Raw genomic sequence first — 21,677 nt, 5'->3', positions numbered from 1 at the left:
ATGCTAAGGATGATGCCCTTTCTTACTCATTTTGGTGGGTATACAATATCTGATATTCCCCAGCTTGTGTTTGTTTTGTTTTTTGTTTTTGCTTTTTTTTGGGGGGGGGGCAGAATTTCTTATCCTTGGCTGTCCTGGAACTCGCTCTGTAAACCAGTCTGGCCTCAAACGCACAGAGATTCACCTGCCTCTGCCTCCTAAATGCTGGATTAAAGGCGTGTACCACCACCTTTTTTTAAAATCTAAATAAATGATTTAAATAAAAACTAAACGGTTTTTATTTTTCCCTTTAGTAATACCTATTGTTTCTTGGACTCTTACCTTGCCAGTAATTATTATTTGTTGCTTATTATTGGCAGGTTAATAATTATTCTCGTATATTGTTTTCAAATAGACAGGGGCCAAGGGGCCCAGGTGGTCAGTGGAAATGAATATTCAAACTCATAGTCTGAATGCAGACTCCACACATCCTCAGTACAGCTTTAGCCTAGAGATGCCACAAAAGTAGCATCTTTTCCTTTCTGTTTTCCCTTCTTCTTCCTCCTCTTCTTCCTTCCTTCCTTCCTTCCTTCCTTCCTTCCTTCCTTCCTTCCTTCCTTCCTTTCTTTTTTAATGTGGCACTAGGCAACAAATCCAGGACCTTAACATTTTTTAACTAATGCTCTATATTCTCTTCTTTCTACTTCTTTTGAGATCTATCTTATTAAGTGGCTCCAGTCATCCTTGCACTTGTAGTCCTCCTGCCTCAGCCCTCAAGCAGCTGGGTTATTGGCCTATGCTCAAAACTGTTGTTATTTATTATCAGTTGTGTGTGTGTGCCTATGTTGAATACCACAATTCTATCTTTAAGAGTAGTGGTTAAATGCTATTATGATAAATTCTGGGGCTATTGAGAGTCCCCAGGACATTGAGTTGATTTTTTTTTTTTTTGAGACAGGGTTTCTCTAGCTTTGGAGCCTGTCCTGTAACTAGCTCTTGTAGACCAGGCTGGCCTCGAACTCACAGAGATCTGCCTGCCTCTACCTCCCAAGTGCTGGGATTAAAGGCATGTACCACCACCACCTGGCTGACCATTAAGATCTTAAACGTGGAATTACTCATTTTTGCTTATCTTGGCTTTCAATGCTGTGTAATTAAGAATTTCCCTTAAGCAATCAGCAGAGTCTTTTCAAGGTTTTATGTTGGTCATTTATTTGCTTCTACTTTATGGATCTTCAAGCATTGAACTCAATTGACAGTCTTAGTGGCCTTTTCCCACTGAACTGTCTCAGTGGCCCCTGAAAGGACAAATTTGCAGGAACTATGGACATTCTGTGTAGAAAGCCTCATTCTTCAGTCTCTAAGCATACCATCCACTCAACACTTTAAGTCAAGCAGTGATTTGATTTCTACTTAAACAGGTATCATTTGAAGAGCCAAAACCAATATAGTAACCTGAAAAGAATCTGCTGATTGCTTAAGGGACATTCTTAATTACACAGCACTGAAAGCCAAGATAAGCAAAAATGAGTAATTCCACCTTTAAGATCTGAAGGGTTCTGGGGACTCTCTTAGCCTCAGAATTATCATAAATGGATTTAACCACTACTTTTAAAAATAGTATTGTGGTATTCAACATGGAGAGAGGTTTTAATGAAGCACACTTACTGAACTTGGTATTTTAAACATGACTCCCATGTTTCCTAAATGATTTGATATTACAACAAACTATTTTTTTTTCTTCCTAACTCAGTGTCTCAGAAAACAAAGTTCTTCACCTTAGAGGTTTTCCATTTGACATCTTGTGTGAAAAGTAGTTAGTATTTGGGTCTACCACAGTATGAACATTTCTTTGAACTTTCTTTTCTTAGGACAGTGCTGTTGGGAAACTGGCTATTTATAAACAGTTTATTATTCAAAGGTTAAGCCAACCAACTTGAAAATAGATAATACATGCTTTAATAGTTTACCAGCTCACAAAATATAAATATGCTGAGCAAGAGTTGACCTGGACAATTTTTGCATGGCCACAAGAGTGTGGGCTCAGAAACCAGAGTGTCTGATGATCACAGGAAAAGTATTTAACCATCTAGAACCTCAATTTCCTTGTGAAATGAGAGCAGTAATGACTGTCTACCTGAGACCTGTTTTAAAGATAAAGTATATCAGTATAAATCAGTTGTTCAGAATAGTGTTCAGAACTCAACTTTTATAGTCACTGTAATATAAGACTGTTTTATTACAATCTTCAGACAGTAAGTTGATTCCCATTATGAAATAGTTATGTTAGTTTAATCAAAGGATACAGTTAGGACCTTGACAGCAAGTCCTCAGTTTTTGCAATTAAAGTAATTTTCAAATTATAAATGTGTTGAAACTGCTATAGGCTAGGAGTTAGCTGTCTGTGGAGAGCTGTGTTTATTTGGCCCTGTCCAGAACAGTAGCTCTTTTCACTGTCATTCTTGTGATGGTATCAGAATTAGCCCTACCCAAAATACAGGGTCATACTAGGAACTTGTCATTGTAGTAGTGGTATAATTTCCCTCCTTGCTAAAATAGTGGTAGAAGATACATTTAATTTTTCCAAGAACCAAAGTTTTCCTTGGGTCTGTTGATAATGACAAAATATATATTTAAAAAGTTTTAAATTTCCTTCCTTCCTTCCTTCTTTCCTTCCTTCCTTCCTTCCTTCCTTCCTTCTTTCCTTCCTTTCTTTCTTCCTTTCTTCCCTCCTTCCCTGTGTGTGACATGTATGCCATAGCACACATGTCAAAATCAGGGCAACTTTGGGATTCAGTTCTCCCCTTCTACATTATAGGTAGAACTTAGTGAACCCAACAGCTGACAATTTTAGAACTCGGGTTTTTAGGTTCAGTGATTAGGCACCTTTATCCACTTAGTTGTCTCATTGACTTGGTGTCAGAATGTTTTTAAAGACATGTATCCCGATCCTGTGTCCAGTTCTATCCCTCCTGTCTTCATTACTTTTCTATTATAACAAAGCACCTTGACAAAGGCAAATGATAAAAGAAAGTGTTTACTTGGGAGGCAGAGGCAGGCAGATCTCTGAGTTCAAGGCCAGAACTTGGTCTATAGAGCAAGTTCTAGGACAGCCAGGGCTACACAGAGAAACACTATCTTGGGGGGAAAAAAGAGCATTTAATTGGGCTGTCAGAGCAACAATGTGGTGATAGGAACAGCTGGGAGTTCACATCTTGATCCCCAAGCAGGATGCAGAGAGAACACTGGGAATGGTGCTTATTCTAGCCCCAAATGATACAATTCTTCCAACAAGGCCACACCTCCTAATCCTAATCAAAACAGTTCCAACAGGGAACTAACTATTCTAATAGCCATGGACCATTCTCATTCAGACCACCACCTTCCTTCCTTACAGTGCTTCTGTCAGGCATTCTTTACAGCAATAAGGCATCCAAGGAATGATACTTATTTCTAAGTATCAGGACAGATTTGTCTAATAAGATTTTAGCCATGTGACATCATGTCTGTTTCATTAGTAGTGTTAATTACCCATTAAACTATCATATTTAGCCAGGTATGGTGATGCATGCATTTGATCCCAGCACTCCTGAGGCAGAGGTAGGCAGCAGATCTCTACAAGTTTGGGGCCAGCCTGGTCGACAGAGTGAGTTCCAGGATGGCCAGGGCTACAAAATAAAATAAAACAGCAACAAAAACAACAACAACAAAATCCAACAAAAACTCCTAGCATATTCTATTTATTATTTATAATTGAGTGACCATGTCTTAACTGGTTTTCAGTTTTTGTTTGTTTTTGCTGGTATTTGGGATCAAACTGAGAAGCCTGCAGCATGCTAGGCAAATGTTCTACCACTGAACTCCACTCCTAGCCCCAGTTTTTTGCCTGAACAAATATTTGGTATATATTTTTAATGCAAGACACTCTAGAAATATCATATGCCACAAATGATGCTTATCTCCAAGGAACTTGCAGGACAGTGGGCAAGATTAAGACAATGCATAAACAACTGGAATTATGGGTAGCAGATGGAACATGTCTGGGGTGAGGAGTAGGTAGTTAGGTTGAGGACAGGGATATTTTCTTTTGAACTGGTTTATTGTATAGCTCAATGGAAAAGCACTTACTTAGCTTTTACCACACACTGGGCTTTAGTTGGATACCCAGGACCACAAACAGTTAATAATATGTACAGCATTATGTCCTGTTTTCAGACCTTTTGCTCATTCTTTGTAGAGCAAACTATTTGTCCTAGGTTGTCTTAATAGTGCAGGGCCCACAAAGTGATACACAAAAGCCAGGTAGTCTTGGCAGCCTAATCTCCTTAGCTGTTTGCCACTCTCAGAAATGTATTTGTTTTATTCTATCACTTTTCATTCCTGAAGGGAGCAGTTTTGTGTCCCTACAGACCTTCTTCTCCCATAACTGTGATGTGTGCCTCGCCACCCAGGGCCAGTTAAGGGCAGCCTAGAACCTCTGCAGCTCTGATCATCTTGGAACTCTCTACATAGACCAGGCTGACCTGGAATTTGTGGTGGTTTTTCCTCCTTTGCTTTCAGAGTGCTGGGTACAAGTATATAACCACACATGGCTCACCTTCTTTCTTTTTTTTGTCTTTATGTGTTTGTGTATCTGTGTGTGGGTTTGTACATATGAATGAATGTGGTCCCTAAAGAGACCAGAAGAGGGCACAAGATTCCCCCACCCCCGGAGTTACTAAACTCTGGTCCTCTGCAAAAGCAAATGCTTAACTTTAGCATTTGCTAAATGTTAAAGGAAGAAAAGAGAATTCTAGAGTCAACGTTTAAAACATGGAGGGAGACAAATAGTCTCCTGTGTCCCACCCCCAGGCCTCAGCCTTGGGATCTAGCAGGTGTCATTTCCAAACCTTTTTTTCTCACAAAGAAAAAATAAACAGAAAAAAAAACTGATTTAAGATACTTCTGTACAAAGATTATTCTTGATAATCCCAATACTACAGTACTTTATGGAACTCTTCATGTCTCATAGGACAACTTTCAGAGTGGGATAAGATAAACAGATGTTGGAAGAATAGTGAATCCTTTTGGTATGAGAGTTAAGACCAGAAGCAGAATACCCTACTTGAGCTGACATGTGGTGGGTCTTTTCTTAGGCTTTTGCTTCTTCCAGCCCTCTCTGCATCCTGCAGCCTCTCAATGATTCCTTGAGCTCCTTACTGCATCTCTCAGTCCCTCATTGCGCCCTTCAGCCCCTCCCTGTGTCCTTCCTCTTCTCACTGTGTCCTTTGGCCCCTTCTGTTGGCCCACTGATTCCTTCATCCCCTATTGCTCCCTCCATCCCCCAGTACTGCTTTCTTCAGCCCCCTCCCCCCACTGCTTCCTTCACGCCCTCCTCACTTTATCTTTTAGCCCCTCACTACATTTTTTGGCCCTTCACTGTTTCAGCATATTAACTTGGAGAAGAACTGAAAACTGATAAGTAAACTAGTGAAAAATTGAGGTTGTCAGGTTTATTTCAGAAAAGAGGAGTTCTGCTAAAATAGGACTGTTTCCCTGGAATAGGAAGCATCCAACAAGGAACAGCAGACAGACGGGAGGAGTGGATCTGAGCAGCTGTGGTGGGGAATAGAAAGGCCCAGCTGGAAGCCCGAAGCCTTTACTGTTGGGATGGGGGCAGTGTTACACTGTAGTTGTGTTTTCGCCCGTGTGTTTCCTTGTTCTTCAGTGTTTGAGTGTTGATGAAGAGTGGATTTGTGACAGAAGGGCTGCAACTGGCGGTGAGAGCTATGTGACATCATTACTGCATCTTAACCACTCGGTTGTGTGATAGGCATGCGCAGTCAGCCTTTCATGGCCTCATTCTGCATTGTTGACTTCAACCAAGGTTAGATCAATATTCCAGACAAAAGCTGCATCTGACTTCTCTTGTCACCTTTCCCTAAACTGTTCAGGGAGGCAACTATTTATATAACATTTGTGTAATTTTAGGTATTAAAGTCATCTAGAGATGATTTGAAGTGTTTAAGGATGTGTGTAGGTTATATGTAAATTCTACACCGTTTTATAGAAAAGAGTCATATTTATAGATACAGGATAGCGAGAGACTCATTAAAAAGATTTATTTTATTTGGTGTGTATGAGTATCTGTCTGCATACATATGTATATGTGTATCATGTGCATGTCTGGTATCTGAGTGTCTACATACATGTATATATGTGAACCACCTGTATATCTGATGCCTGAGAAGACCAGAAGAGAGTTCTGATTTCTTAGAACTGGAGTTGCAGATGGTTGTGAACCACCATGTGGGTACTGAGAACTGAAACCAGGTTCCCCAAAAGAGCAACAAATGTAATGGTCTGCTCTGTCCCTTTAAGAGTCAAGCCACGCCCACTCCCCCATTCTCTGAAGCAAGGGGATCTTCAGCTTCTAGCCTGAGTCCCTTCCTTTTCATCTCCCTCTTGAAGAGGCTGCTTCTGTCTCTCCCCACTTCTTCCCTTCCTCCCTTCTGTCTCTGTCTCTCTCCCTGTGTCTCTCTCTCTCTCTTTCCCTCCCTCCCTCCCTCCTTCTCCTCTTCTCCCCTTCTCCCCTTGCCTTCTATAACCCACTAAATAAATATCCAACCTCACTCTGCATGGTGTGCCTATCCATGTCTCTGTTTCTCACCCACCGCATGGCTCCCTGCCCGGGATCAGCCGCCTTCAGAGACCTGTGGCATGGTCTCGTGGTGTGCCTATCTGTCTCTCCACGTGGGACTCACTGCCCCTTGTGGCTCACTGCAGCCACTTGGGAACTACACTGTCCCTGCCTGGTACTGGCTGCTCTCAGGACCGGCCGCCCACTGCCACCACTTGGGTACCTGCAGCATTTCTGCTGCTGCAGCCACTCAGGAATCCACAGCATTTTTACTTAATTCATTACAACAAGTGCTCTTAATTGTGGAATCATCTCTCTGTCCCTGTCTGATTGTCTGTCTGTCTGTTTGTTTTGAGACAGGCTCTTAGGTAGTCTGGGCTTTCCCTGAGTTACTAATTCTTGTGTTCCCACCTCTAATATGCTGGAATTACATCTATCACTGCATCCAGGAGCAACTTTATTGAATAAACAAATCAATAAATGACTTTCTAATTAGAAGCAGTAAATAAAGCTTTCTCTTTGAGAAACCTCAGAGGTTGGTATGAAAGATTACTGATCTCAGAGTTGTTTTGAGTCATTTTGATTTGTGTTTCTCCCATGGCTAAGGACGTTGCTCAGTTCCTTAAGTGTCTTTCCACCGTTTGAGATTCTTCTGATGAGAGTTCTCTGTTTAGATCTGTACTGCATTCTTTAATTGGATTATATAGTATTTTGATAATATAGTTTCTTGAGCTCTTTATGTATTTTGTAGATCAGCACTCTGTCTGATGTGGGGTTGATGAAGATCTTTTCCCTTTATGTAGGCTGTCTTTTCGTCTTATTGACTGTATCCTTTGCTTTACAGAAGCTTCTCAGTTTCAGGAGGTCCCATTTATTTATTGTTACTTTCAGAGCCTGTGCTACTGGTGTTATATTTAGGGAGTGGTCTCTTGTGCCTAATTATTGAAGGCTACTTCTTCCCACTTCTTCTATCAGGTTCAAGGTGGTTGAATTTATACTGAGGTCTGTGATCCATTTGGGCTTGAGTGTTATGCATGGAGATAAATGTGGATCTATTTGCATTCTTCTACATGTTGACATCCAGTTATGCCAGCACCATTTGTTGAAGATGCTTTCTTTTTTCCATTGCATGGTTTTGGCTTCTTTGTCAAAAATCAAGTGTTCATAGGTGTGAGGATTTATGTCAGGGTCTTCAATTCAATTCCATTGATTCACATGTTTGTTTTTATGCCAATATCAAGCTGGTTTTTTATTATTATTATTATTTTAGCTCTGTAGCAGAGCTTGAAATCAGGAATGGTGATACCTCCAGAAGTTCCTTTATTGTAAGGATTGCTTTAGCTATCCTGGATTTTTTGTTCTTTCATATGAAGTTGAGTGTAGTTCTTTTGAAGTCTGTGAAGAATTGTGTTGGACTTTTGATGGGGATTGCATTGAATCTGTGGATTGCTCTTGGCAAGTTTGTCATTTTTATTTTGCTTATCCTACCTATCCAAGAGCCTGGGAGATTTTTCCATTTTCTGATATCTTCAAGACCAAAAATACTAATGACAGCCTATGTTGGAGAGGAGGTGGAGTAAGGGGAACATTCATCCACTGCTGGTGGGAATGCAATCTTGTATAGCCATTTTGGAAATCAGCATTATAGTTTCTCAGAAAATTGGGAACCAATCTACCTCAAGACCCAGCAATAATACTCTTGAGCATATACCCAAAGGATGCTCAATTATACCATAAGGATACTTCCTCAGCTATGTTTATAGCAGCATTATTTGTAATAGCCAGAACTTAGAAACAACCTAGATGTCCCTCAATCAAAGAATGGATAAAGAAAATATGGTGCATTTACACAGTGGAGTGTTACTCAGCTGTAAAATAAACAATGCCGTAATGAAATTTGCAGGCAACTGGGTGGAACTAGAAAAACTCATCCTGAGTGAGATAACCCAAATCCAAAAAGTCAAGCATGGTATGTACTCACTCATAAGTGGGTACTAGATGTTAAAGCAAAGGATAACCAGACCACAATCCACAGCTCCAGAAAAGCTAGGTAACAAGGAGGACCCTAAGAGGGACACATGGATCGCCCTGGAAAGAGGCAATAGATGAGATCTCCTGGGTAAACTGGGGGTAAGGAGAGGTAAAGGTGAGAAAATGGGGGTTGGGAACATGAGGGAATGGGATGGCCTAGTTGGGGAAGGGATGGAGTGGAAGAGTAATGAAAGAGATTATCTAGATAGAGGGAGCCATTATGGGGCTAGGGAGAAACCTGGTGCTAGGGAAATTTCCAGGAATCCCAAAGGATGACCCCAGCTAAGACTTCTAACAATAGTGGAAAGGGTGTCTGAACTGGTCTTCTCATGTAATCACATTGGTGACTAACTGTCATCATAGAACCTTCCTTTGGTAACTGATGGAAGCAGATGCAGAGATCCACAGCGAAGCACCAGACTCAGCTCCAGGAGTCCAGTTGAAAAGAGGGAGGAGGGATTATGTAAGCAAGGGTGGTGGGTCAAGAACACAATGGGGAAACCCACAAAGACATCTGACCCAAACTTGTGAGAACTCACTGACTCCAGACCTAGGGAGCCTGCATGGAACTGAACTAGGCCCATTGCATGTGGATGACAGTTATGTAGCCTGGCCTGTTTGTGGGACCCCTGGCGGTGGGACCAGAATCTATCTCTGGTGCATGAGCTGGCTTTTTGGAGTCCATTCCATATGGTGGGATGTCTTGCTCAGTTGTGGTGCAGGGGGAAAGAGTCTTAGTCCTGTCTCAATTGAATGTGCCAGGACTTTCTTGACTTCTAATGGGAGATCATACCCTTTCTAAAGAATAGTTTGGGGGTGGTTTGGGGGAAGTTGAGGTGGGAGTGGGAGGAGATTAGGTAGGGGGAACTGTGGTTGGTATGTAAAATGATTTTTAAAAAATTTGAAAAAAAAGATTACTGAGTCAAGACAGAGTAAAGTCTTGGTATGGACTAACCCTGCTCTGTTTGTTGGCAGCCTATGAGGAAAGAACTGAAGTGATAAACCTTGCTGCAGGATGGATCCTTTGCTTATAAATACCTGGTTTCTGGAGTCCAAATCAAATTCCTTAGCCTAGGAGATAAGTGGACAGCAGTAACATGCTCAAATGCCATCTTACCTAAGCATTATAAACACATCTCAACAAAGCAGCTCTCTGAGTCGACTCAGGTTCCCAAGAATCCTGCAGTACTCAGAAACATCCTGGTTGTGTCCTGCTGGGTTAAAAGACTATTCTAGAAACCTTGTCTCCTCCCTCATGAGATGCCTTGAAAGCCAGTCATCATGAAAGAAGGAGGCTGACTTAATGTAAGCTTAGCACTGCAGACTCTGCTGGATCAGTGCCTTGTTGACCAGCTCAAGAACAAAGAGCCCCAGCTTCAAATTGTTAAACTTGATAATGGTGAAAAAGATACATATTCAACAGAAGCTATACTTTTAATTCATTTATTCATTTTGTGTACCTGCATATAGGTGCATGTGTACATTTGGGAGTCAGAGGCCACCATGGGTGTTGGTCCTTGACTGCTTCCTACCCTTTTGTGCTATCTCTCTTTCTCTATCCTGAGGCTCACTGAGTAGGTTAGGCTATCTGTCCAGTGAGCTCCAGAGGATCTACCCATCTCTTCTTCAATAGTGCTGGGATTGGGATTCCAAATGTGTGTCTCCATGCCTGACTTTTAAAATTGTGGGTTCTGAGTTTGAACTCAGGTCCTCATACTTGTAGAATAACCACTTGACCAACTGATCTCTTTCTCTCCATCCCCAGAAATTGAATTTTAATTTTGACTTTGGGTTTTTTCCTAAGATAATGATATACAGTCAAGTCCTTTTGGTGAGGCTGGGTAGCACCATCAGCTCCACAATCACAAGGAAAACAGTCACTACAGTATGCTGAGTTATAGGCACTTGTAAGCCACTAATGTGAGTGCTAGAAATAAGGCTTGATCTTTGGTCTTTTATAAGAGCACTAAGTGCTCATAACTGCTGAGCCATTTCTTAACTGCCTACTGTATTTTGAAGCTATTATGTTTGGTTGCTTCCTTCTGACTATATCTAACATAGGATATCTTAAACTTATAATAATTTTAACCCATGATGAATTTATTAGGATATAGCCATTTGTTGTAAATGGAGGAGTGTATATTTATTTGATCAGGGCCTCTGGAAATGACACTGTCTACACAGTACCTGCTCTCTGTCGACCCACTGTGTGTCCCTATGTTTGGTAGAAACACACAATGAACAATGCTTGGTCCCTTGTCATGTCTCAGTTCAGATGACTTGATGCCTCTTGGTAGGAAACCTGGCTGATACATTTCTTGCCACCATTGTGATTCTGTGTCTAGAAACTCCACAGAAACTCTGCCTTTTGACAGGCTGGGGACCATATGTTGATCTCAATTATCCTACAGAGGAGTGGGGAAGACTCTAGTTATCATTTCAAGAGAAATCCTGGGGTTCTGAGATGCTGCAGTAGTTGATGGGAACACCCAAAAGGGACAGCTTGAACAAATAGCTTAGACAGTTGGTTAATTCTGCCATTCATTCACTAACATTAAGCCTCTGTTCTTTAACAAGCCCCATTCTAAGCAATGGTGGTTTATTTATGTCCGTCTAGATAGGAAACACAATGACAACAGTGAACATACATGTGTACATTCATGTACATATTTAAACGAATGAGGATGACATCAGAGAGTAATCTGAAATGAACAAGTGTGACAGAGAGAGTCTGAGTGGTTCAGGAATGCATCTTCAAGGAATCACGTTTAACGAGGGCCTGGGTTGGAAGGAAAAGCCTCTAGCCAGTGCAGAGGGCTAATGATCCTCCTCATAAGGCTGGGAGAGGTCCAGGTGCAGAAGGATAACTATTGTGATAGGCAATCTTAAAGGAAGGGAAAGTGTAGTTGGTTAGGGTCAGGGCAGTTGCATCCTGTCCCAACTGTGTGCTACTGTGCCCCTGCCTGGGCTAACACTTGTGTTTTCTTCTACAGACGACTTCGCAGAAGAAGAGGAGGTGCAGTCCTTCGGTTACAAGAGGTTTGGTGAGTCCTGACAAAGCTTGGTTCCTTTTCCTCACTCAGTCTAGAACACAACAGACTCCGAGTGGCGGTAACATAATAGACTTTGACACAGGTAAATATTTGGGACTTTGAAGTCCCATTGTGGTGGAAAACTGAGCTTCTATGTGAAAGGTGGATGTACAACTCTGAGAGTGTGTGGAACAAGAGCTGCATCCAAGCAAAGGGAAGCGATGTGATGTTTATGTGTCTGCCGAATACAGACTACAGACAGCTCAGCTGTCAAATCTGTTGGGAAAGGGAAATATGTGGCCAGCAAAGAGCAGAGTCCTTGGAAAGTCCCTCTGCTGGTATTCACAAACCAGTTTTCTCTGTGTCTTGTCTGTTCCTAGGTCTTATGCTTATAAATCTATTATTAAATGAATGGGAGGGAGACTTCTTCCAGGGACCTAACTGTGTATGTGCGCTATGGAAGTAATGGCCTGCAAAGGTATCTGCAGCTGCACTCCTGGAACCTGAATGGTTATATGGCAAAAAAGAAGCCACTACTGGACCAAAGAGTTTGGAATGGGGAGATTATATTGAGTTACTTACTGGACCTTAACTGCCACAAAGTGTTCTTATGATAAGGAGGAACATGATAAATTTGACACTAGAGAGGTGTGTCCCACTGACTGAAACAGGATTGGAAGGGTGCTTAAGTCAAGGAATTCTGGTAGCTTCTAGATGCTTAAGAAGGCAAGGAAATGAGTTATTCCTCCAGTGCTTTCAGAGTGAGAACAGTCTATTCGACCCCTTTATTTGAGCCAGCTGAAGCTGACTTCAGACTTTGACCTCCAGGACTATAAGAGGAGAAATGTGTGACCTTCAAGCCTTCCTATTTGTGTCATCTGTTACAGAGCCACAGGGAATTAGCACTCACCGGCTGTCTCTGCACTGCTGCACTGTGATCTATGCTCTTGTTACAGAGCTTGAGTGTGAGGGTCGCTCTCTGCCGCAAGCCATGTCCAGCCACCTGTTCTCAATAAGCCAATTAAACAGAGTCAAGCTAAAAGGAAAAAGGAGAAAAATATCTATTCAGTGTAGCTTCTTTGGAGACAAAAAGATATAGAGAATCCCCCAACCCCTTAAGTCCTCCTCCAGTGTCATGATGTGAGATCAAACTTTAATAGAAGGCTGAGGATATGTGCATCTCAGTAGTCCCGGCCAAAATGTGGTCCCACCCATTATCCTATGCACTTCTGTCTCATCCTGTAAGGTGATCTGACAAGTTGTTAGAACCATGTGAAGTCTCTTTCCTTTCCTCTGGCAGGTGTCCTTCCTTCTCCCAGCCTGAGATTCCTGGGTGAATTCCCATTTCTTTGGGCTTCATTATCTTAGTAATCTGATAGTTGGATACAGAGAAACAGGCAGGCAGGCCAGCAGAAAGACACAGAGGCACAGTGTGCCCTTAGAATATCTTTATTTCTGCCAGGCCTGTTACAATCCCCCAATTTAGCACTTCCATCTTAAGATTGACTGTGCCTATGTCTGCAACAATATAATAAACAAAGTGCAAATAGAAACCAAGGTCAGAACACGTTTAGTTAGTGCCAGGTGCCCATGCATAAGAACCAGTTTTTCATGATCTCTTGACTTTTCATGACATAGGCAACTCCATCTTGTCAGTATGATACAGGATTTCTCCGTGAAGCTTAGACTGGTCTCAAACTGAAATCCTGCTTCTGCATCCCAAGTGCTGAGTTTTCATACAAGCACTGCTTTGTCCAGCACAACTTCATTTAGATTTGCCAGAACCTCAAGGAAAGAAATGTGTGATGTGAGCTGTTCCAGCAGCCACAGGGAACTAACATCCACCCCTCCACCTCCTCAGCTCCGCTTGGACCCAGCTTCTCAGGCTCTTCAGTGTGTCTGAAAACCATCAGCAAAGCATTGCTGTTCCAACCACAGTTCAAGGGAATGAAGGGAACAGCTTGTTTTTGTGCCTTGGTCCTAAAAAATAGAGAAGGATGGGTGGGGTGGAGAGGGAGAATATGAATATAAAGAACTTAAATCTACTTCCTATTACTTGAAACATCTTGGCTGGACTTTGGTTAAAGTTAACAGTCCCCAGCTGCTTTGGCTCCATAATTGTTGTAGCATTTTTTTCTGTCTGGAACCAACATTTCTGTATTTCTTTTTGGGGAAAGAAATGGGGCTTTACTATGGTTATACAGCCACACGAGGCCCATAATTTTCAACTCATGCTTTGTCAGAGCAACCTGAATTCCAGCTTTCTCTACCTCCTCCACATAGCAACAGATTTCTGGGTCCTTACTGTGTGTTATTCTGATTCACTTTGGAGAGAGTCACTTAGAAGAATGGTAGTAGAATTGAAGATGAAACTGATAATTACAAAGGAACACAAAAACACATGGGCTAAGAAACACTGGAAAACAAATATTGGAATGGCTGTATATTTTGGAAATCAGTAGACGTGTAAAGAACTGAACGATATTTTGAGATCATCTCTTATTACCCAGGCTGTCCTCAAACTTGCCATATAGCCTAGTGCATCCTCTTGCCTCAGTCTAACAAGTGTTGGGGTTAACATGTGTGTGCCAACATGGCTGACTGAGGAAACATTTCTTTAAAAGCAATGATCAAATTGGGTGTATACCTGTTGCATATCTGTAATTCTAATAGTTCCCGAGGATGAGCCAGAAGTTCATGGCCTGCCTGGACAGCTTAATGAGACCTTGCCTCTGTGCATAAAACCTGAAAAAGGTGTGGGGATGCAGGTCAGTGTAAGAGCGCTTGACGAGCAGCTTGAAGCCCTAGGTTCATTCCCTTGTTCTACAGAACAGATACATTACATAAACAAGCCAAAAATGAAGGTTACAGAATCAAAAGGGTGACACAGAAAACATTCAGTTAATTTCATGACCGCATCATTAGTTCAGTGGGTGGGGAGCTGGTGCAAAAGTAAAAAATTAGCACATTTTGAAAAAGATTTTAATTTATGGGGCTAAATTATACATGGGGATTACCAACTGGTGACTCAGAGTCTCCTTGTGTAATGAACTGATAACTGTCCAGAGAGCATTAACAGAGAAGGAAGAGAATGAATGGTACCAAGCATCTCAGACAGAAAATTAGGCTGATGTGATTCTGAAAAATCTTGGGGTTCCTGAACGTGGCATGGTGACACACGCGTATTATCCCAGTACTGGGGAGGTGGAGGCAGGAGGACCAGGAGCTCAAGGTCATCCTCAGCTACATACTTAATTTCAGGCCTGTTCCATAAGACCCTATCTCAAAACCAATCAACTAACAAAAGGAAAAGGAAGAGAATTCTGCTGGTGGGAGGCTGGACTGTGTTTCTAAGCAAAGTGATATCTTCTTTCACAGGGCTGGAATAGAAATCTGCCCTTACTTCTGTAGGTGCGGGAGGTGAGATGTGGGTAGAATGAGTTCCTGGTCAAGTGAGTTAACTGGATCTGGGGTTAGAAGATAAGTTTTCTATTTGACTAGTGTCTGGGGATAAGCTCTTACATTCGGTTGAGGTGACCTTTCAACTTCTGTGCCTGGGAAGGGCACCCTTAGCTCAGAACTGAAATGTGGGTCTAACATCACTATCTAGTGTAACATGAAGGCCGGCTTGTTGGGGTTTCTGTCCCGCCTAGTACCCCACAGCCGGCAAACCCCAAAGAAAAATCACACACAGGACTCCAAAAGGTTATAAACTGATTGGCCTATTAGGTCAGGCTTCTTATTAGTCCTTGTAACTTATAGTAATCCATTATCATTATCTATGTTAGCCACATGGCTCAGTACCTTTCTCAGCGTGGCAGTTCACATGTTGCCTCTTCGGTGATCTGGACAGGAGTGGCGGAGAAAGCTTCCTAGTCCCTAGCCTTCTCCTATTCTCATTGCCCCACCTCTACTTCCTGTCTGGTTGACCCGCCTATACTTCCTGCCTGGCCAATCAGCGTTTTATTAAAATACATGATTGACAGAATACAGACAATTCTCCCTCACCAATCTAGGCCTACTGGGGAGGCCTAGGTGCTTTTATAGGGCCTAGAACTCTGGCCAAATTCTTAAGGTCAGTAGGTTTTCAGCCATTTCCTGACTCAAACAGAGCCACAGAGCCTATTCCTTCAGGTGTGAATAAGCCTGAACAGCCCCTTTTCAGTCTGTTGTTGGTAGTCTTAAAAAGTAGGTGTCTATAGGTGGAACAGTCTGATGGGCCTTGCCCCTGGTGACTCCTTACTGGGAATCAGTTGGTGACACTTATGAGCCTCACCATCCACCCTTATTCCATAAGCTGTTGACTCCAGCAAGGTAGAGTAGTCTAACATGCTGGACTTTGGTGCAATGAGCAGGGTCCTAGGTAGAAATGTGCTGGGTAGGCACTGTGCTGTAAAAACAGGAGCTGTAGTGTCACCTACAAGAGATTTGGGGCTGCAGCACTCTTGACATTTTTGTACAGTCACTTCAGAATATCCAAGTGTGAAACCTTATTCCTAAGGGGTTGGGAAAGGTATGACTTGCCTTTAAACATGGCTGTTGTGTTGGGTTTTATTTTTGCAAAAGAAAGCTGAATACTATAGGAGTTTTGTTATTGTTTAATTTTAAAGATGTTTTATATATACAAATAGAATAAAAACAACTTGAATTTGACGTGCAGATGAGCCAGGGTTAATTATCCTTAGAACAACCAGGGTTAATTATCCTTAGAACAAAGGGGCCATTCTTAGAGCAAATCATCACTGAGTAGGCTTTTCCTAAGTTATTCATCATAGTTATTCAGAACCATTTGCTGTACAAGGTCAAGGTTATTTATATCATAATATTGGTCATTTTCCAGATTTAGCACATATTATAGTATAGAAGAAAATGTCTATATTAATTTTTTATAGTCATTTATTTTTCATCTAGAGACTAATTATTACATTTTAGTCTCAACCAGGTCTGTTTTCTTTTATGTATGTCAAAGTCATTTAACCCCATTCTGAGAGTTCTGAAATGTGTCTAAAAATGAGACTGGGTGAAGCCTGATGATTGTGCCACTAATTTGTTCCACAACATAAACTTTCAACAAGGAGAATCTTTGAAGAGTTAATGAAATGGACATTCTCAGATTTTAGTCAGGCTTTGTGGGTCAACATCTCTTGGCCTCAGTCTGCAAAGCTAATTGAGGCGTAACTATGGTTACAACTTGACAGAGGGCCTTTCTTGAGACATGAGGTACCAATCTATTGTTGTGCATGTGTGCCTGCATGTGGTGTAAAGTGTAGTGTGTACAGTAGACTTGTGTGTACAAAGAGTCTCGTTGTATAGTCTAGGTTGTGGCTCTTCCTGCCTTGGTCTCCTATTTGCTGGCATTACAGGAATACATTGTTACTTCTGGGTCTGTCTATTTTTATTTCTTTGCACAGAATATGCTATTTCCTCTAGTGATACCTTTTTATTTATTTCCCAGTTTCTATTGTTGACCGAGGTTTTCTGTCCCACCCAGCATTTGTCCTGCCTGATTCCCACAGTTGTTAAGTCCCAAAGAAATCACACAGAGGTCTACATTAGTTATAAACTGATAGGCCTAGTAGCTCAGACTAATTTTTAACTCTTATAACTTCTATTAGCCCATTATTTCTTGTCTATGTTAGCCACGTGGCTCTGTACCTTATTTGGTGAGGTAGTCACATCTTGCTTCTTCTGTGGCTAGGTCACAACTACAGACTAGTACTTCCTTCTTCCCAGAATTCTCCTGTTCTCATTGACCCACCTCTACTTCCTGTCTGGTTGACCTGCCTATACTTCCTGCCTGGCTACTGGCCAATCAGCGTTTTATTAAAATACAATTGACAAAGTATAAACCATTGTCCCACAGAACTTTGCCCTGTTTTAATTTTTAAGGAACAAGAACTCTGAAACTAATAACTTTTGTTTAGCTTTTCTCCTGACCATTATCCATAACAACTTATAAGCAACATTCTAAACAAAGGAAAATATCCATAATCCATTTTTTGGGGAATGTGGGCATAGTTTACCAGGCTACTTTCTGTGGTTGGGGCACTGGTAATCTTATGGGGACCTAAAGAAAATTTAGAATTATGATCAAGTCATGACTGGAGTATCCTATAAAGCTTGATCATTTCAGGCAGCAGTCTTGAATCTGTTCTGAATGTAGAACTCAGACATTGGGGCCATCTGGAGATTTCTCAGCTAATTTTCCTTGATCAAACCTTATTCTTCTTAACTCAGAATAAATCCATAGCCTCTCATTTTCTGTGGAAACAAAAGCAAAACCTCTTCTCCAAAGTAACATATCTTTTGACTTCAATTTTGAAGTCAAGGCATTTATAAAAATTTATGTTTTATTAATCCAGCAGCATTTATGTTTAAATGACTCTTAGCAGCTGTTGCTCCTTCCTCAGCATTCTAGCAATTCAAAGAGAACATAATAACATTCAGTATCCAGACTCTCTGTGTATTTTTCATCTTTATGTGGCTTTATTTTTAACCTCTATTTCTTTGATTTTTATTTTTAATATTTGGATTTTTTAGACAGGGTTTCTCCATGTATCTTTGGCTGTTCTGGAACTCACTCTAAACCAGGCTGTCCTTGAACTCACAGAGATCTGCCTGCCTCTGCCTCCCAAGTGCTGGGATTAAAGGTGTTTGCCACCACACCTTGAATTCACAGAGGTCTGTCTGCCTCTGCCTCCCTAGTGTTGGGATTAAAGGTGTATGCCACCACACCCAACTACTCTCCTTTTTTATATGAAGGACTTTAACCTTTTTCTTTTCTCTCCCAAACCTGCATATATTTTTAACACACTGTAAACCATTTAGAGTTTTTCTTCATCTTTGAATCTCTCTTTACTGTATATCTCTCTTTTTCTGACCACATGAGTCTTTAATTTGCTAGGCAATATGGCTAGGATTAAAGCCACTGCTTTTCAGCCCATTCTTTAGTTTTCAGCCTCATGGAGGAGGTACCAACTGGAGCCATGTTTATTACCACAGCTCTTCGGTGTTTTAAGGTCCCTGCCACCACCAAAGAGCATGTGGTCAGCTTTTCATCAACACTATTAAATGTTTCGTGACAGGACCTCTTAAAAGAGCTGCAGGATTTTGCAGCTAAAGCTGAGTCAGGAAGCCTCTCTTAAATGAGAATGCTTGCTTGCCTCTAGCAAGCAGAGCCCACCCGAGAAAGTGCTACTATCAATAAACGGTACTTAACTCTATTATTTTATGCCTAGAATTACTTCCCAAGCTCTCTTGGGCTTTATGTGGATGCAGTTGTCCACATGGGCACCATTTGTTGACTGAGTTTTCCATCCCAACACTCTATTTTAAGTAAAAGTCATATATGAAAGGACTGGGGATGTAGTTTAGTGGTAGAGAACTTGCCTAAGTGTCATTTGCCAAGTCCTAGAGTTCAGTTCCCAGCATCACCAAACAGTAATTACAAAAACAAACAAAACCTTCCCATGACTCTGGAATCCCTTATTATCCCAATGGTGGTCTCCCTGGTTGTCATAGATGCACCCTCCCCCCCCCAAACCTACTTGGCACCTGTCTGTGTTGGGAGATCAGTAGACCAAAGAAATATTATTGATTGCTTGCAGCTGTGACTCTGGATGCCCTCCTCGTGTTCCTCCTCATGGTTGCCATCCCCTCCTTTGAGGCCATCCTCGAAAGGGATAAATTTCAAGTTTGAGCTGCCTTTAGCTAAGAGGTTTATGTAATGAAATATATTATTTCTTTCTTCTCTTTATTTTGGGACAGATTCTTGCTATGGGCCTTAAGCTTAGGATCCTCCTTTCCCAGCCTCCACAGTGCTGGGATTCCAGGTGCCCGCCATATCTGGCGTCAGGAACTGAAAAAGCATAGAGCTGAGACTGAAAACATGGCTCAGCAGTTAAGAGTACTTGTTTCTTTTGTAGAGGACCAGGGCTTGGATCCCAGACCCACATAGTGGCTCTCAGCCAGGGATCTAACATCCTCTTCTAACCTTTGTGGGCACTGTGTGCATATGGTGCACAGATGTGCACACAGGCAAAACACTGTTACATAAAATAAAAATAAGTAACTCTTTAAAAATAAGTATATAAAGACATAGAGGACCACTTAGACTTCTGGAAGATCACCACAGATATATGCTTGGCTACACACCTGGAAAGACATTGATTGTAAGCACTTGGTAAGTTCCTGTTTTCACTTCAAAAATTTGTGTGTGTGTGTGTGTGTGTGTGTGTGTGTGTGTGTGTGTGTGTTCAGGTGTGTTCCTGGGGCTTGACTCTAAGGCCTATCTTGTGCGAGGCCCTGTCATCAGCCACACTCCCAGTCCAGTGCAAAGAGCTGCTCCTCCTCTAGGTTTTGACAAGAGGACACTGAACTGTCTTTGTAAAGTTGCTCAGAATGGACACTTGACTGCTTGGCCTATTTCTCTACATCTGAGACTCTTCAAGAAGCTTGGATTCATTTCTGAATTTGTAGAGGGTGTGTGTGTGTGACACGAACTCCCCTGACCCTACCCCCATTCCATTCTTGGAGTGATTAGCTGGGCAGTAATGGGAATGCCAGGAATCCAGGAAAGTCCTTGTTTCCTGTGGGGAGCATCTAAATGAGCCCAGCATGAGGCTATCCTTTCAGCAGTACCATTCCCAAGCATCTGTGAGTGGAAAGGGGCAACAGGAGGAGAAAAGCCAACCCTGGGAGATAAGTAGAGGGCAAGGGAACAAGGTTTGCCTTGGTGCTCTTTGAAGGGCTGCTTTGAAATGTTCAAAGCCTTTTGCCACACTTAGTGGGAGGGGGTTATTGGTTCATGTTTCTGATTTTATAAGAATTTGGTGTTGGATGGCATGTGGAGAAGAGGATGCCACTTAGGTTTTCAGGCTGAATTGCCTGGAAAGGAAGGGCTCATGGGGTTCCTAAAACTCAAGAGGAGTCTCCTGGCTGTTGCTTTTTTTTTTGAACAATTTGAGGTGATTTCATATTTTTGTACCATGAATGGTATTCACAGCCTCATTTGCCAACAGAATGTACCCAGTACCTCCCCCGTTCTCTCTTACAGAGTATTCATTGGTCAGGCTAGATCCTTGCCAAGAGTTCAAGCGTTTTTTGTTTTTGTTTTTTTTTAACAAGTAAATGTTGGTCAGTGCATTTCCATGTGATTAAGGCATTGATTTTTCTTTTTCTTACTTTCTTTTTTAATCATTTTTATATGAAAGAAAGGGTTGCGTAGCCTCTTGAATATCTTTTGTATGCCATGCAATTTCAACTCTTTCATTCATTTAATTCTCCCCAGTATCCTTCAAGAGGTTCCTTGGGGTTTATAAAGGAGGGACTGAAGCTCATGGGTCAAGTGTGACCCAGGCTGCAGCTCAGTGATAAGGACTGTGCATTTAGCATGAAAGAGGCCCTGGGTTCTGTGAATTCAAAGAATCCCAAAGAATCCCAAAAGGAAAGGCAGCGTTTGAACTCAGAACCCCATCTTCCTTCCACTGACACCTGAACTGACATGACAGAACTGAGGTGACACCTGAACTCAGACACTTCAAGATTCATACAGCACCCCAGGATTCTGGGGATAAGTGATAATGGTATGTGCATGTGCACTCAGCATGATAATGGTATGTGTGTGTGCACTCAGCCACCCTTTACACCTGGCTTTCTGTGCTGTAGTGTCATTGCATGTGGAGTAGTGGCCCTGAGGTTTCTGGTTTCAGCCTCAGCCTCACACAATGCCCCCACCCCCGTTTTTGTTCACTGATAAATCACAGGGAGGGTAGAGAAGAGGAGGAATAATTATTTGTTTTTCCAACAACTAAGTCCAAGTTGAACATGGCTTGTTTTTATTTTAGGAAAAATTAGAGAGAAAACATCTTCTCAATTTTTTTTTAACCAAGAAAGCATGAAGATATTAGGTTGTTTCCAGTATTTGGTTGTGGGTGTGGGGTGGGAAAGAGTTATTCTTATTCTGTAGGTAGAATTAATTTGCTTAATTCTAAGCAAATTAAAACAGAAAACTCTGG

General features: G+C 41.7%; 1 protein-coding gene across 1 annotated transcript in view; it reads left to right on the top strand.

Moving 5' to 3' along the window:
* The window catches only part of Colec12 (collectin subfamily member 12), a 176,405-nt gene that overhangs the window by 4,959 nt on the left and 149,769 nt on the right, over positions 1 to 21,677 (top strand). Inside the window, exon 2 of the mRNA XM_048447998.3 lies at positions 11,623 to 11,673. Coding sequence (XP_048303955.1) covers positions 11,623 to 11,673 — 51 coding nt within the window. The remainder of the gene's footprint in view (positions 1 to 11,622; positions 11,674 to 21,677) is intronic.

The sequence above is a fragment of the Myodes glareolus genome, chromosome 13, assembly GCF_982192425.1.
Source record: "Myodes glareolus chromosome 13, mMyoGla1.1, whole genome shotgun sequence".
NCBI classification, from domain to species: Eukaryota; Metazoa; Chordata; class Mammalia; order Rodentia; family Cricetidae; genus Myodes; species Myodes glareolus.
This window is presented reverse-complemented; position numbering and strand designations above follow the sequence as displayed.